This window comes from Acipenser ruthenus, chromosome 58 (assembly GCF_902713425.1).
Source record: "Acipenser ruthenus chromosome 58, fAciRut3.2 maternal haplotype, whole genome shotgun sequence".
NCBI lineage: Eukaryota > Metazoa > Chordata > Actinopteri > Acipenseriformes > Acipenseridae > Acipenser > Acipenser ruthenus.
The window spans coordinates 2,386,285-2,401,619 of NC_081246.1; the positions used below are offsets into that span (position 1 = coordinate 2,386,285).

The 15,335-nt window shown below is 41.7% G+C and overlaps 1 protein-coding gene across 1 annotated transcript; it reads right to left on the bottom strand.

Annotated features, from left to right (window-relative positions):
* Nucleotides 1–11,135: 11,135 nt before the first annotated feature.
* Nucleotides 11,136–13,651, bottom strand: LOC117967205 (uncharacterized). The gene is made up of 2 exons (XM_059018300.1): nucleotides 13,347–13,651; nucleotides 11,136–12,238 (listed from the first exon to the last, which is right to left on the bottom strand). The coding sequence occupies exon 2, from the start codon at nucleotides 12,224–12,226 to the stop codon at nucleotides 11,429–11,431; it is 798 nt and encodes a 265-aa protein (XP_058874283.1). The 5' UTR covers nucleotides 12,227–12,238; nucleotides 13,347–13,651; the 3' UTR covers nucleotides 11,136–11,428.
* Nucleotides 13,652–15,335: the final 1,684 nt, after the last annotated feature.

The window sequence follows — 15,335 nt, forward strand, 5'->3', positions numbered from 1 at the left end:
TATCTACAGTAGCTAGCTCTGTCTGTATCAATCCTAACTGGGATTGAACCCCCACTCAAGGTCAGGAGTCCAGAGCCCCCCTAACCAGTGCTCCACACTGCTGCCCTTTGTGTTCAAGATCATGTGTTTTTGCTTGCTCTTTTTTTAGTCCTAACACCTCTCATTCTCTCACTCGTATTCTACCTTCAGGATGAGCAGCACTGCGGTTTCTTTTACCTTTGTTTTTAGATGGCCAGACGTTCTGTTTCGTGTGGTTAGCTGAATAGTTTTGAACATGCTGTGAGAATGAAGGAGATAGACTCACCTTCTGGTTTTGTGGTTTGGAGCCTGTTCATAAGAACATAAGAACATAAGAAAGTTTACAAACGAGAGGAGGCCATTCAGCCCATCTTGCTCGTTTGGTTGTTAGTAGCTTATTGATCCCAGAATCTCATCAAGCAGCTTCTTGAAGGATCCCAGGGTGTCAGCTTCAACAACATTACTGGGGAGTTGGTTCTAGACCCTCACAATTCTCTGTGTAAAAAAGTGCCTCCTATTTTCTGTTCTGAATGCCCCTTTATCTAATCTCCATTTATGACCCCTGGTCCTTTTTTCTTTTTTTAAGTCAAAGAAGTCCCCCGGGTTGACATTGTCTATACCTTTTAGGATTTTGAATGTTTGAATCAGATCGCCGCATAGTCTTCTTTGTTCAAGACTGAATAGATTCAATTCTTTTAGCCTGTCTGCATACGACATGCCTTTTAAACCCGGGATAATTCTGGTTGCTCTTCTTTGCACTCTTTCTAGAGCAGCAATATCCTTTTTGTAACGAGGTGACCAGAACTGAACACAATATTCAAGGTGTGGTCTTACTAATGCATTGTAGAGTTTTAACATTACTTCCCTTGATTTAAATTCAACACTCCTCACAATATATCCAAGCATCTTGTTAGCCTTTTTTATAGCTTCCCCACATTGTCTAGATGAAGACATTTCTGAGTCAACATAAACTCCTAGGTCTTTTTCATAGTTCCCTTCTTCAATTTCACTATCTCCCATATGATATTTATAATGCACATTTTTATTGCCCGCATGCAATACTTTACACTTTTCTCTATTAAATTTCATTTGCCATGTGTCTGCCCAATTTTGAATGCTGTCTAGATCATTTTGAATGACCTTTGCTGCTTCAACAGTGTCTGCCACTCCTCCTATTTTTGTGTCGTCTGCAAATTTAACGAGTTTGCTTACTATATCAGAGTCTAAATCATTAATGTAGATTAGGAATAGCAGAGGACCTAATACTGATCCCTGTGGTACATCTTGAAGGTAGCCAGTCCATTTTATTATTTTATTATTATTTCTTCTTAGGGGCGGCTCAGCTCCAGGGACCTGGATTCGATTCCGGCCTCAGGGGTCTGTCTGTGTGGAGTTTGCATGTTCTCCCCATGTTTGCATTGTAGGTTTTCTCATGGTACTCTGGTATCCACCCACGGTCCAAAGACCTGCTGTTCAGGTTGATTGGTCACTCTAATTTGCCTTCTGTGTGAGTGTGTGAGTGTGTTTGATGTTCCAAACCACAGGTTCCAAACCACAAAAGCAGAAGTTGAGTCTATCTCCTTCGTTCTCACAGCATGTTCAAAACTACTTAGCTAACCACATAAAACAGAACGCCTGGCCATCTAAAAATGAGGGGGATGGTGGGGGAGGGGGTGAGGGAGGTCATAGAGTTCAAAGGCAGTTCAAAGTGATATTATTATTTATTTATTAGCAGAAAATCCCCTTACTCAAGAATCTCTTTACAATGTAAGAGCAAGATACAAAATACAATGACTTCAGTCCTAATAAGAGCAGATACAAAACACAGTGCACATGATTCAATATCAGGGCAGTTCATTAGAGCAGATAACAGTGTCAATGATAGCTACATCAGGATAATATACAAGTGCACTGGAATAAAGCAGGTGAAGAACAAAATACTACAGATTATAAAGTTGTATTGATATAAATGATTTTATTCATTAGACCTTTATTTACCAGGTTAGTCAATTGAGAACCAATTCTCATTTACAATAGTGACCTGGCCAAGAGGCAGCATCATTACAGCAAACATGAAACAGTCATAATAAAAACAACAAGAGCAACCCACACTAAACACACATGTCAGCAAGCACAGATATCAGTGAACAGTGATATGGTAGGGATGGGTTTTATAGCTATTTCTAAATCACTAACTGCTGAGTAGCTGGAACAAATGGTAACTTTGGACATGAATCCCTGAGGCTCTCCAGGACCAGGGTTGGCCACCCCTGCATTAGGGTATGGTGAGGAAGGAATTTGTAGTATTGCATTATTAAGCATTTAACAATATTAATCCTTTTATATTTTTGTAACATGTACTTTATTTATTTAGCAACTGCAGATCCGCAAAGCCAAGTAATTGCCTCCTGGTTTGCTGAGTTTAAAGTTATGAATCCACCTCTTAGTTTGTAAAGGGGGCACTCCTCGATGATGTGCAACATCGTTTGTGTCTCTCCACAAGTGCACAAGGGGTTTGCACGGAGGTCTCAGTGCTGCTGGATGGCTGCACAGGGGTCTTGGCCTGTCTTGAGCTTGTTTAGCAGGGACCGCTCTCGTCGTGGCAGTTCAAAGCTGGCAGGTCGACTAGTGGGGTTTCTCACAAGGAACTTGTTTGTGACAGCTTGTGATTCCCATTCCATGGTCCAAGTGATGTCTGCACATATATACAGTACTGTGCAAAAGTTTTAGGCAGGTGTGAAAAAATGCTATAAAGTAAGAATGCTTTCAAAAATAGACATGTTAATAGTTTATATTTATCAATTAACAAAATGCAAAGTGAGTGAACAGAAGAAAAATCTACATCAAATCAATATTTGGTGTGACTACCCTTTGCCTTCAAAACAGCATCAATTCTTCTAGGTACACTGGTTGGACCTCAGCTACCTGGAGGCAATTATAAGTGGAACAGCAGCCCAGGTAGCAGGTCCACCAGCAGGGGAAGAATGCCTGCTGTCCCCGTCTCCACCAGCAGAGGAAGAATGCCTGCTGGTTTTGCGTCCACAGCCCGAGCGGGAGGAGCCTGAGCATCCACAGCCCGAGCGGGAGGAGCCCGAACGTCCTACGCCTGAGTGGGAGGAGCCCGAACGTCCTACGCCTGAGTGGGGGGAGCCCGAACGTCCACAGCCCAAGAGGGGGGAGTCGGTGCGTCCACAGCCCAAAAGGGAGGAGTCGGTGCGTCCACAGCCCAAAAGGGAGGAGTCGGTGCGTCCACAGCCCAAAAGGGAGGAGTCGGTGCGTCCACAGCCCAAAAGGGAGGAGTCGGTGCGTCCACAGCCCGAAGAGAGGGAAGTCGGTGCGTCCACAGCCCTAGGACCCAAGCTGCCAGCAGAGGGAGAATGCCTGCTGGTTCCACCTCCACCAGCAGAGGGAGAATGCCTGCTGGTTTCCCCGTCAAAAGCGGAGCCGCACCAGTTCCCTGCAAGAGAGGCAGAGCAGCACCAGTCCCCTGGAAAAGGGGGAGACTACACGCTGCTCCCACCTCCATCGGCAGGAGACTACACGCTGCTCCCACCTACACCAGCAGGAGCGGAGCAGCAGGAGCTGCCTCTGCCTCCGCCACCTCCACCGCTTCCTCCACTAGGAGCAGAGGAGCAGGAGCTGCCTCTGCCTCCACCACCGCCAGGAGCAGAGCAGCAGGAGCTGCCTCTGCCTCCACCATCTTCACCGGCAGGAGCTGCCTCTGCCTCCACCATCTTCACCGGCAGGAGCAGAGCAGCAGGAGCTGCCTCTGCCTCCACCACCGGCAGGAGCAGAGCAGCAGGAGCTGCCTCTGCCTCCGCCACTGCCAGAAGCAGAACAGCAGGAGCTGTCTCTGCTTCCTGTACCTCCACCACGGGGAGTACGGTGGCCGGAGCCCCAGAAAGGGGAGCTGTCGGCCACGAAGAAGGGGAAGGAGGTCTGGAGACCACCAACCCCAGCAGCAGTTTCGCTGCCGGAGATCGTGGGGGAGGTCCGGAGACCTGCTCCCACTGCAGCAGTTTCGCTGCCGGCAGTACTGTGGTCGGAGCCCCACCAAGGGGAGCTACCGGCTACGAAGGAAGGGGGAGAGGTCAGGAGACCAGCATCCCCCGCAGCAATTTCGCTGCAAGCATGGACCAGCAGGCTGTCAGCCGTGCCACTACCGGCAGGGGTGCTGACAGCATTGCCAGCCATGGGCCCACTGAAGCCTCCCTTCCCAGCCCGAGACTTTGGCCTGGACTGCTGGATTTTTAAGGGGGGAGGTGGCCGTTGAGGCCATGTGTGCTGCGCACAAGGGGGGGTATATGTGGCAATGTGCCCCGCCCCTGTGTGCAATTGTGTGTGTTATATGTTGTATGTTGCGTGCGTGTGTTAATGTTGGTGTATAGTCATTGGTACACGGGATGTAAACGGGTCTGTGTTTCACGTGTATTTAAAAAGTGTAGATTTGTATTTAGGCACGAGGAGGGCACAAATCACTTCACGTGCTGGTTAAATGTAATATGTGAGCACGGGGTTGCACAGAATTAATTCACGTGCTGGGATTCAAGTGAATAATTAATTAGTAATTGAATCCCAGCACAACAGTATATATAGATGCACGTTTCTTGCAGTCGGGGTTAGGTGTTCGGTGAGTGGAGAACGGGATTGGAGACGGAGGTAAAGATAATAATAATAATAATAATAATAATAATAATAATAATAATAATAATAATAATAATAATAATAGTTAAATCTGCTCACCGTGTTTTGTCTGTGTAGTCCGTTTTGTTTGTCTTTTTATTTTGGCGTGTAGTGCGCAATCACGCGCCCAGTTTATACCAAACCACATCTCTCTGTTTATTTATTTCCTGCATCTGGTCTGACGCCACCCACTCCGGCCGTCTTTGTGACACCTGGTTACAAAAGCAAAGTTTGTGGGGAATAATAGCCATTTTCTATACTTTTGAGGCATCAGCAATTAGGAAACAACACTTACTACCCAGGAACAAAAATTGTGTTACATAGTGTTATGCAGTAAATCTGTGTAGGGATTAAAATCTGCTTATACACGTTGTGCTGAAGTCTGATTTTCTGGGGCTAGAGTGTGTGCCGGGATCAGCGTTGCTGCAGCTGGAACTGGTATTGCTGCACGGGAGAATCTGCGCGCGTTCCTGGAGGCTAGAGTGAGCTGCGCTGGACATGGACTATTCTTTCTAGAGTCCTCTGAACATGGACTATTCTTTCTAGAGTCCTCTGAACATGGACTATTCTTTCTAGAGTCCTCTGTAGGCACGGGGGTAACGAGTTGGATCTTTTCTCAGCTATCAACGGAACCGGGACAGAGACTCGTGAGACTGACATTGATTTTCCTTTTTTTTTTTTTTTTTTGCATACTAAGACTTCTAATTGGTCGCGTTGGACAAGTAGTTGCACCGCGATTTAGTGGACTTTATTCAATTGTTCTGCCAAATACTGATCTTATCTTTTTAGTTGCTATACCCTCGTTATTGAATGATGAGTTTTAAAAATGTGTACTAAGCATGCTAACCAGATGAGCAAGAAAAATGAATAATAGTGTATGTTGTGACTGAAGTTTTTATATTTTAAAGAATTGTTTGTACTAAATAAAGCTTATTTATAATAATATCTTGTGTGTTGTGTGGTCCTGGGATAAAAATAGAACCGGCAAAGAAGGAATTGGATAAAAGTTTATTAAGTATTAGATTTAATCATGAAAGTGTATTAATTTCGGGACCTGGTGCCCGTATATTCCACCAGGTGGCGTAGTTTGGCTACTTTTAACAATTAAAATAATAATACTAACCCCTGACTTAATTGTTTTTCGTGACAGTATCACAAGCACATTGTAATGGGAAAAATATCGACGGAATGAATGTCTTGTTTTCAAGGAATAAAACTGTATTTTTTTAAAGTTCTGTAAATAAACATAGTTAAACATAGTTAAACATAGTTAAGTTGCATGCACATCAAACTCAAATAGTTACATTACATGTACTTCTGTGGTTAGTTAAAAAGTTTTGAACATGCTGTGAGAAATGAAGGAGATACTCACCTTCTGGTTTTTTGGTGTGGAGCCTGTTCATCTTGCACTTAGCTAGTCAAGAGGAAGGTGGTCTGTTAAGTTTTGCACACAGCCATGTGTCAATGAAGGAAGCAGGCTGCTAAACTGACTACATGGAAACTTTCTTGTGGTTTCAAATTTTATATTTATTTGATTTTTTTTCATCTTTTTTATTATTATTTCTTCTTAGGGGTGGCACAGCTCCAGGGTCCTGGGTTCGATTCCGGCCTCAGGGGTCTGTCTGTGTGGAGTTTGCATGTTCTCCTCAATGTGTTCACATTGTGGGTTTTCTCTGGGTACTCTGGATTCCTGACACAGTCCAAAGACATGCTGTTCAGGTTGATTGGTCACTCTAATTTGCCGTCTGTGTGTCACAGACAGACACACGGACTGCAGGGCCTTTTTGTGTTTTTGTCTATCTTCTAACTGATTCTCGTCTTGTGAGACTCTTGGCTCAGTTTTCACTGCAGGGATTTTTGCAGCTGGATTTTATATATATTTTTCTAGGATACTGTTTTATATACTTACCCATTTCTACTGCAATTAAGAATCAAATGAATAAAAGTTACGTTTTTGTATTACTTGCCTGTAAGAGTGTCTGTGTGTGTGTGTGCGTGTGTGTGTGTGTGTGTGTCAGGGTGTGTCTGTGTGGACCCCCGGATTAAAATGAACCTGGATAGAGGGAAGAAAGTGGTTGGAACGAGTTGGTACTTACCTGAGTGTGAAGTCTCCTGTGTAGTTCTATTAGTGGGAGTATCTCTCAGCGAGTCCTGGTGCTCAGTAGGCGACCACCAGGTGGCGTCCAGGCAGTACATAACACAGGGTGATCCATCCCATTATCAATAACCGCTTAATCCTATAGAGCAGGGGTGCACAATTCCGGTCCTGGAGGGCCGGTGTCCCTCCTGGCTTTTGTTCAAACCTTGCCCTAAATTACTTAATTGGACCAATTATTACCAATTATTGGTCTAATTAAGTAATTTAGAACACAGTTGGAACAAAAGCCAGGAGGGATCCGGCCCTCCAGGACCGGAATTGTGCACCCCTGCTATAGAGGGTCATGGTGAGCCGGAGCCTAACCCGACAGACAGAGTGCGCAAGGCAGGATTACACCCTGAACGGGATGCCAGTCCATCGCAGGGGACCACACACACACAGAGTGCAATTTCGAATGACCAATCAACCTGAACAGCATGTCTTTGGACTGTGGGAGGAAACCGGAGTACCCGGAGAAAACCCACAATGCGAACACGGGGAGAATATGCAAACTCCACTGTGCCGACAGAGGGTGGTGTGTGTGTTTGTGTGTATATATGAATTAAAAATGGAGGTAACTTTTATGGCTAAATAAATGACCCTATTGTGTAAAATATATTTTTTGTATATACTTTTACTTTATAAAAAAAAGAGGGTGGGGGGACAGACGGACTATTTGAAACTAACTACCCACAGTTTTTTTTTTTTTTTTTTTTTTACTTTTTGTTATTTTTTATGCTAGTATTATATTTAGTTATTTATTTGCCGTCTGGTCTATATAAATAAATAAAAACGTTTCAAATGTCGATAGTCAATGGATTTCCTCTTTAAAGTACGCGTGTCAATAAGCTCTAATTTCTAATGTCTCAGAGCACAGGGCAGTGAGGTGCACTATTAAAATGCCCACAAGGGGGTGCTGTTGAATCATCTTTGAGTTCTCGCATTGCTAGTTACACAATGCTGATTCTATAAGCACATACGGCCCTATCTTCAAAAACAAGGATTTGTCTGCCTATATGTATCAATGTGCACCTACAAATAACTGTACATGGACAGCAACCTGCTTGCTCATCAGTACAGTTCAGTGTTAATTCTATTGTGGAGTGCTTTAAAAGGGAACTCAACTTGTTTTTGTATTACACAATCCGAACACGTGGAGAATATGCAAACTACACTGTGCCGACACAGGGTGGTAAGTAAAGTGGGTATATTGTTTTTATTTTTTTACATCCTGACCTCTTTTTTTTTTTACACTATTAAACTGCACTGTGCTCTGTTTCCAAGATGGCGTGACGTGTATCTTTCAGAAGAACTTCAGAACTACATTCCCCATCATCACCTTCATATATGAGGGGAGGGATCATTTGATATGTACTTCAGAACTACATTCCCCATCACCACCTTCATATATGAGGGGAGGGATCATTTGATATGTACTTCAGAACTACATTCCCCATCACCACCTTCATATATGAGGAGAGGGAGAATGTGAAATGTACTTCTGAAGTTTTTCTGAAGGGTACGTCTTGGAAACAGAACACTGTAGACTGAAATTTAACAGTTTAAAAAAATAAGTGGTCAGGATGTCAAAAATAAAATAATAAAAACAATACACACCTTAAACAGTTGTAGCAACATATAGGAACATGTAACACACAATGAAAACATCTCGAATTCCCTTTAATCTTGCATTTCTCTTAGATTTTTTTGAAAAGTTGCCTTCGCCTGTTAACTTCCTGCCACAAATTAACAGCAGGCTACTTGTCTTGGTTTCCTAAAGCAATAAGCAGTGCGGAGAGAGCTGGTTCTTCACACTAGAGTTTAAACTCTTTCAGTGATTCCAAATACAGGAGGGCGGTTGCTTGATCCCTGAAAATGTACAGGCAGCCTATTGCTATAACAGCCTACAATGATATACAGCCTCCGGTTTGCATTTCGATCTCTGTAGATGCATTTTGGGGGGCTATGGTTTTGGTCTGCATTTTTACAATCCACAATTCTGAATCGTTCCTTGCTTTTACACAAATTATTGTGAATCTTGACGTCTTCATTTCTACACACTTTGTTTACGTTTATAATATTAGTGATTTATAAAAGTGTTCTTCTCTTTGCATGCTCCATTTTCAGATATTTGTCTTTGATTAATTATCTGTGTGCAGAAGTTACCTCTTCCATTTTTATTTGTACTTGCAATGTGCATATTTTGGAATTCTTCGTAATCGCCCATGACTTGGTTTTTCTCCTGGTCGCAGGTGCACTGGTAGCTGGACAGGCTCCCTGTTTCCCGAGCACCAGGCAGCTGGTTGAGGTAAGCCCCACTCGGGAAGGAGCGAGACTCCAGGCCCCAACCCACAGATCGAGCAGACACCCGTCCATCACAGTGAAGGAGCTGAAGCTGAAGGCTCCTTCACTCCCAGCAGCAGCTCATAAAAAAGGCCAACAAGATGCTTGGATATATTGTGAGAAGTGTTGAATTTAAATCAAGGGAAGTAATGTTAAAACTTTACAATGCATTAGTAAGACCTCACCTAGAATATTGTGTTCAGTTCTGGTCACCTCGTTACAAAAAGGATATTGCTGCTCTAGAAAGAGTGCAAAGAAGAGCAACCAGAATTATCCCGGGTTTAAAAGGCATGTCATATGGAGACAGGTGAATCTGTTCAGTCTTGAACAAAGAAGACTAAGTGGCGATCTGATTCAAACATTCAAAATCCTAAAAGGTATAGACAATGTCGACCCAGGGGACTTATTTGACCTGAAAAAAGAAACAAGGACCAGGGGTCACAAATGGAGATTAGAAAAAGGGGCATTCAAACAGAAAATAGGAGGCACTTTTTTACACAGACAATTGTGAGGGTCTGGAACCAACTCTCCAGTAATGTTGGTGAAGCTGACACGCTGGGATCCTTCAAGAAGCTGCTTGATGAGATTCTGGGATCAATAAGCTACTAACAACCAAACGAGCAAGATGGGCTGAATGGTCTCCTCTCGTTTGTAAACTTTCTTATGTTCTTATGATCACCTCCCTGGCCGTTGGACGAAGCAGGAGACACCGACCATTTTCCACAGAGGCGGGTTGTGAAGAACAAAGTGTGGGATGAGTGCGAGGTATTTATTCCAGCAATGATTATTCAACTGAATATCAATCAGTGACCAAAATAACTGGAATTATGCAATAGACGTATATTTATAAAACAAAATGTTTTGTAGTCAATGTCAAATCCTCCTAAGTGTATGCTAGAGTTATATAGATTAAAAACACAGTCATGTCAAGTGTTTGATGCAGCAGAAGCTTTTATTGCGTTAAAACAGCAGGGATTACAAGAGAAACAACGTCTTGCATTTCCATTCTCAATATCTCAACACCAGGAAAGGAATGATCAAAGAGGATCAATTCATCACACATTCATTCAAATAATCACGTCTCTGGTCAAGACAAGATGGAGACTATTTCTCTTCACTTGTCACTGTGGGTTTTTGTCATTTGTTGCAAGTTAAAGGGGGACTCAAGTTGTTTTTTGGTGTTTCCCATATGTTGCTACAACTCTTTAAGGTGTGTGTGTGTGTGTTTTATTTTTTGACATTCTGACCTCTTTTTTACATGATTAAATTGCAGTCTACAGTGCTCTTCTGTTTCCAAGATGGCTTCACATGTACCCTTCAGAAGAACTACATTTACCATCACCCCCATCATTCATACGTGAGCAGCAGGATTATGGGGAAATGTAGTTCTGAATTTCTTCTGAAGGGTGCATGTGAAGCCATCTTGGAAACGGAGCACTGTTGACTGCAGTTTAATAGTGTAAAAAAAGTGCTCAGGATTCCAAATAGATAATAAAAACAATACACACAGCTTACTTAAACAGTTATATCAACATATGGGAATATGCAACAGACAACAAAAAACTTGATTTACCCTTTAAAGTGCATATGTGTTAATAATGTGAATTTATCTCAGCTGCACAAGACAGTGAGATGCACTATTAAAATGCCACAAGGGGGTGCTGTGGATGCTCATCTCACAGAGTTGTGGCATTACTGGAGTGATACAATGCTGATTCTATAAGCACATAGGGCCCTATATTTAAAAACAGGGATTCATCTCCTGTCTATATGTATAAATATACAAGCACAACTAACTGTATACCTGTATGAGCTTCAATAGCAACCTGCTTGCTCATCAGTACAGTACAATGCAGTGTCAATTCTATTATGGAGTGCTTTAAAGGGGAACTCAACTTGTTTTGTATTACATGTTCTGATGTGTTGCTACAACCATTTAAAGGTAAAGTGTGTGTTTTTTTGTACATCCTGACCACTTTTTTACACTGTTAAATTGCATTGTGCTCTGTTTCCAAGATGACTTCACATCCTATCAGAAAGCTATCTTGGAAACAAAGCACTGTAGACTGCAATTTAAAAGTGAAAACTAACAGGCACACATACAAAACAACTAGAGTTCCACTTTAATCTTGCATTTCTCTTCCCATTAGTTTCCTGCCACACAAGAGGAATTTAACAGCAGGCTACTTGTCTTGGTTTCCTAAAGCGATAAGCAGTGCGGAGAGAGCTGGTTCTTCACAGTAGAGTTTAAACTCTTCCAGTGATTCCAAATACAGGAGGGCGGTTGCTTGATCTCTGAAAATGTACAGGCAGCCTGTTGTTATCACAGCCTACAATGATATACAGCCTCCTGTTTGCATTTTCAGCTCTGTAGATACAGTTTGGGGGTCTACGTTTTCGATTCTTATTTTTACAATACACAATTCTGAACCGATTCCTGCTTTTATACATATTACTGGAAATCCGGACACCTTGATTTCCACACACATTGATTATATCGTTATCGTCAGCGAATACAAAAGTGTTTAAGTATTTGCATCTTCCATATTCTATACGTCTACGATGTATTTTCTGTGTGCAGAAGTTACCGCGACCATTTTCATTTTTATCTGCAATGTGCCTCTTTTTGAAGTCCCTGAAGCTGGCCATGACTTTGTTCTCCTGGTCGCAGGTGCACTGGTAGCTGGTCAGGGAGACCCCAGCACCAGGCAGCTGGTTGAGGTAAGCCCCACTCGGGAAGGAGCGAGACTCCAGGCCCCATTCTTGGGAACCTGCAACCCACAGAGAGAGCAGACACCCGTCCATCACAGTGAAGGAGCTGGAGCTGAAGGCTCCTTCACTCCCAGCAGCAGCTCCCCTCAGCAGCTTCTTCTTCTTCTCTGGGAGGGACGGCAGCTCCAGCTGCTCCCCAGTCTCCGGGTGGAAGAGGCGGGCACAGGGCTTCTGGACACCAGCATCAGAACCACCCGAAGAGGAACTCTTTACAGACTGGATGTGGGAAGCAGCCTGCAGCACCAAGGACACCAAGAAGAGGATCTTCAACATCTTTGACTGGAGCTGGTAAATATATAAAATAGAGGAGACCCATATCAGAATACAATTACAATGTGATTGCACTGTAAGCAATGAACATTTCTTGTTTCTTTTCAGTGATCCAGCGAAAACAAATCTATTGATTTTTAAAACTGCATAAGAAACTGCTTTTAAATGTTCTTATTTCATGATTGTTTATATATCAGATATATTTAAAAGGGAACTCAAGTTTGGTTTTGTGTGTGTGTGTTACCATATAGCACAATTGCTGTCTAGGTGTTTTTTTTACATCCTGGCCACTTTGTTTTTTTTACACGATACAATTTCAGTCTACAGTGCCGTTTCCAGCAACTACATTTCCCATCATCCTCCTGTTCACGTAAACATGATGGTTTGATGGGAAATGTAGTTCTAAAGTTACATTATGCTGCTCGACGGTATCCACATATTGGTTTAAATATATAAAAGAATAATCTTTCTTTGCATTCACAACCAACCCCCCAAAATCTTTTACAACCTGCGCCAACTAGACTTGATATGAAAATTTGAGTGTCTCAGTCACGTGTATATTAAAAAAACAAAATGTACGCAGTTACTTCAGTTATTTTATGGGCAACGCAGTGTGTAGAGGTGCTGTGTGGGTTTCTTTTTGTTTTTTTTCTTTTTAGAAAACGCAGATATCGCATTTAAACGTAAAAAGCCTAGATGTCTAGCTATCTGCACATACAGAGCTGGTTGAGGTAATGCTGATCTGTGCAATGAAATACCAAATTAAAAATGTTACAGTATATGAGGAAGCAAATTCCGTGTGTGTGTGTGTGTGTGTGTGTGTGTGTGTGTGTGTGTGTGTGTGCGTGTGCGTGAGTGTGTGTGTGTGTGTGTGTGTGTGTGCGTGTGTCTAATACAATAGAAGTGTTCTATTCCTAAACAGCAGCGTTTACACGGAATCAGGCGTGACACCCTGTTAAACGATTAAGAACAAATCAGAAACACAACAGTTTAAGCTTGAAACAACCTGTGGTGCTTATTTTATAAACACATTTAGAATAATACAAGCAGTGACGTTTTTTAAAAAGTGTGACAAATAAATGTTTTAAAGTCAAACACTCGTCTTGGAGTGTACAGTAATTACTCAGTGCAGAGGCGTCTTGTTCAACACGGGTTCAAGTGGAGGGTCGCTTCAGTCACACGGCAGAGAAAGTAGTTTTTCTTCCTGTACTCGGTAAGGTCAGTGATACAAGACAAGCTGTACAGAGAATATATATATATTCAGAACAGAAAATAGGAGGCACTTTTTTACACAGAGAATTGTGAGGGTCTGGAACCAACTCCCCAGTAATGTTGTTGAAGCTGACACCCTGGGATCCTTCAAGAAGCTGCTTGATGAGATTCTGGGATCAATAAGCTACTAACAACCAAACGAGCAAGATGGGCCGAATGTCCTCCTCTCGTTTGGAAACTTTCTTATGTTCTTATGTTCTATACTGTAATTACGGAAGAAGAAAAAAACTTGTGGTTTTCGTCTTTGAAATTATTAGAAAGGAAGAGGAAGTACTAATGCGGTTTTGTTTAGTGTGTGTGTTTTTAATGTTGAGCAATTTAAACGGGAATATGATTATCATCACACATAGAATAATATACAGTCATTTTTTATTACAATAATTATATTATAAAGAAGAAACTGCAATCTGAAAAGTAAACGGAGTAGCATTCTAATTCATCTGGGGCTGAATGCTTTTTTTTAATAAAACAATTAAAAGTAAGTAAATATGTTACTACTGAGAAGTACACTGTATATTCTCAAATACAACAACACATATAAAAGTTAATATGAAAAATAAGCAGGCTACTCTTACTTATGTTTCACAATAAACTACTACATAAAGGGGAACTCAAGATGTTGCTACAACTGTTTCAAGGGGAACTCAAGTTGCGTTTGAGCGTGTGTTACATGTTCCTAAATGCTGCTACAACTATTTAAGTAGGATGAGCGTATTGTTGTTATTTTTTTGACATCCTGCACTTTTTAAAAAAGAAATAACAACATGGTCGCGAAGTTCATTTCAAATGCTAATTCCTATAACCAAATCACTTTATTTATATTTTCAAGGTGTACAAAGTGGATACGATAACTCTTTTCGTATAAACCATTTGAAGGCATCTGAAAGTGCTTTGCAATATGTTTTGCCTCTTGAAAATCATGAGACCGGTGTTTAAAATGATTTGAAAAATGTGAAGTAGCTGTAAATATACCACGATTATTACGTTGTTTTAAAACGTGATGGTTTGACAAAACGTGCGCACAGACAATGTATTTGATCTCGCATAGTAAATGTAACCTGTTGCAAATAATAACTAAGCATGTTGTGTTTATTTTATATTCTATATTTATTTTATTTAAACCTGAAATATAAACCGGTTACGATAATGATGCAATATGTGGTCACCTTCTCTTTTTTCTAAAGACTTTCTTTAATTTTGGCAATCGTGTTATGCAACGTGTTTTTCTCGTTGCTTCAGAAAAGCAGCCTCAGTGTTTTTTGGGTGGGATGGGTGCAAGAACCATTCTATTAAATGGGACAATAATCGTATAGCTCCGAGGCAGCCGGTCCCGACCCTTCCAGCAGGTATAAGCTCGAAAACCGAGTGCTTAACTTTAAAACACTTATTTGTCACACTTTTCAAAGACGTCACTGCGTTTCTGATTCTAAATGTGTTTAGGAATTAAACTCTTGGTGCTGTTTATTATTTGATAAACTCTTGGGAGGTGTTGTTTATGATTGGTAACACTTTTTAAACGTGCATACGCGTTTATAATAGGGCTGCTGTTTAAAATCTAAACATTAAAGTATAGCAGAAATGGCACACATAACATAACGTTGAACAACTATTTAGCGTTTCAATGACTAAACACTAGCGTTATGCCTAATTACATACAAACACTGCTGTTTAGGAATAGAACTCATTTTTTTACCATCATTTATATATTAAACGTGTCAAACGTTCTGTGGTTTGGTATACGGATAATCACTTTAAATGGATTGACGGAGATTTAGAAGGTAGAAGCGTGGGGAGACCGGGGCTGGTTGTCACATGGGTAGGTTCACACAGCTCATATCCA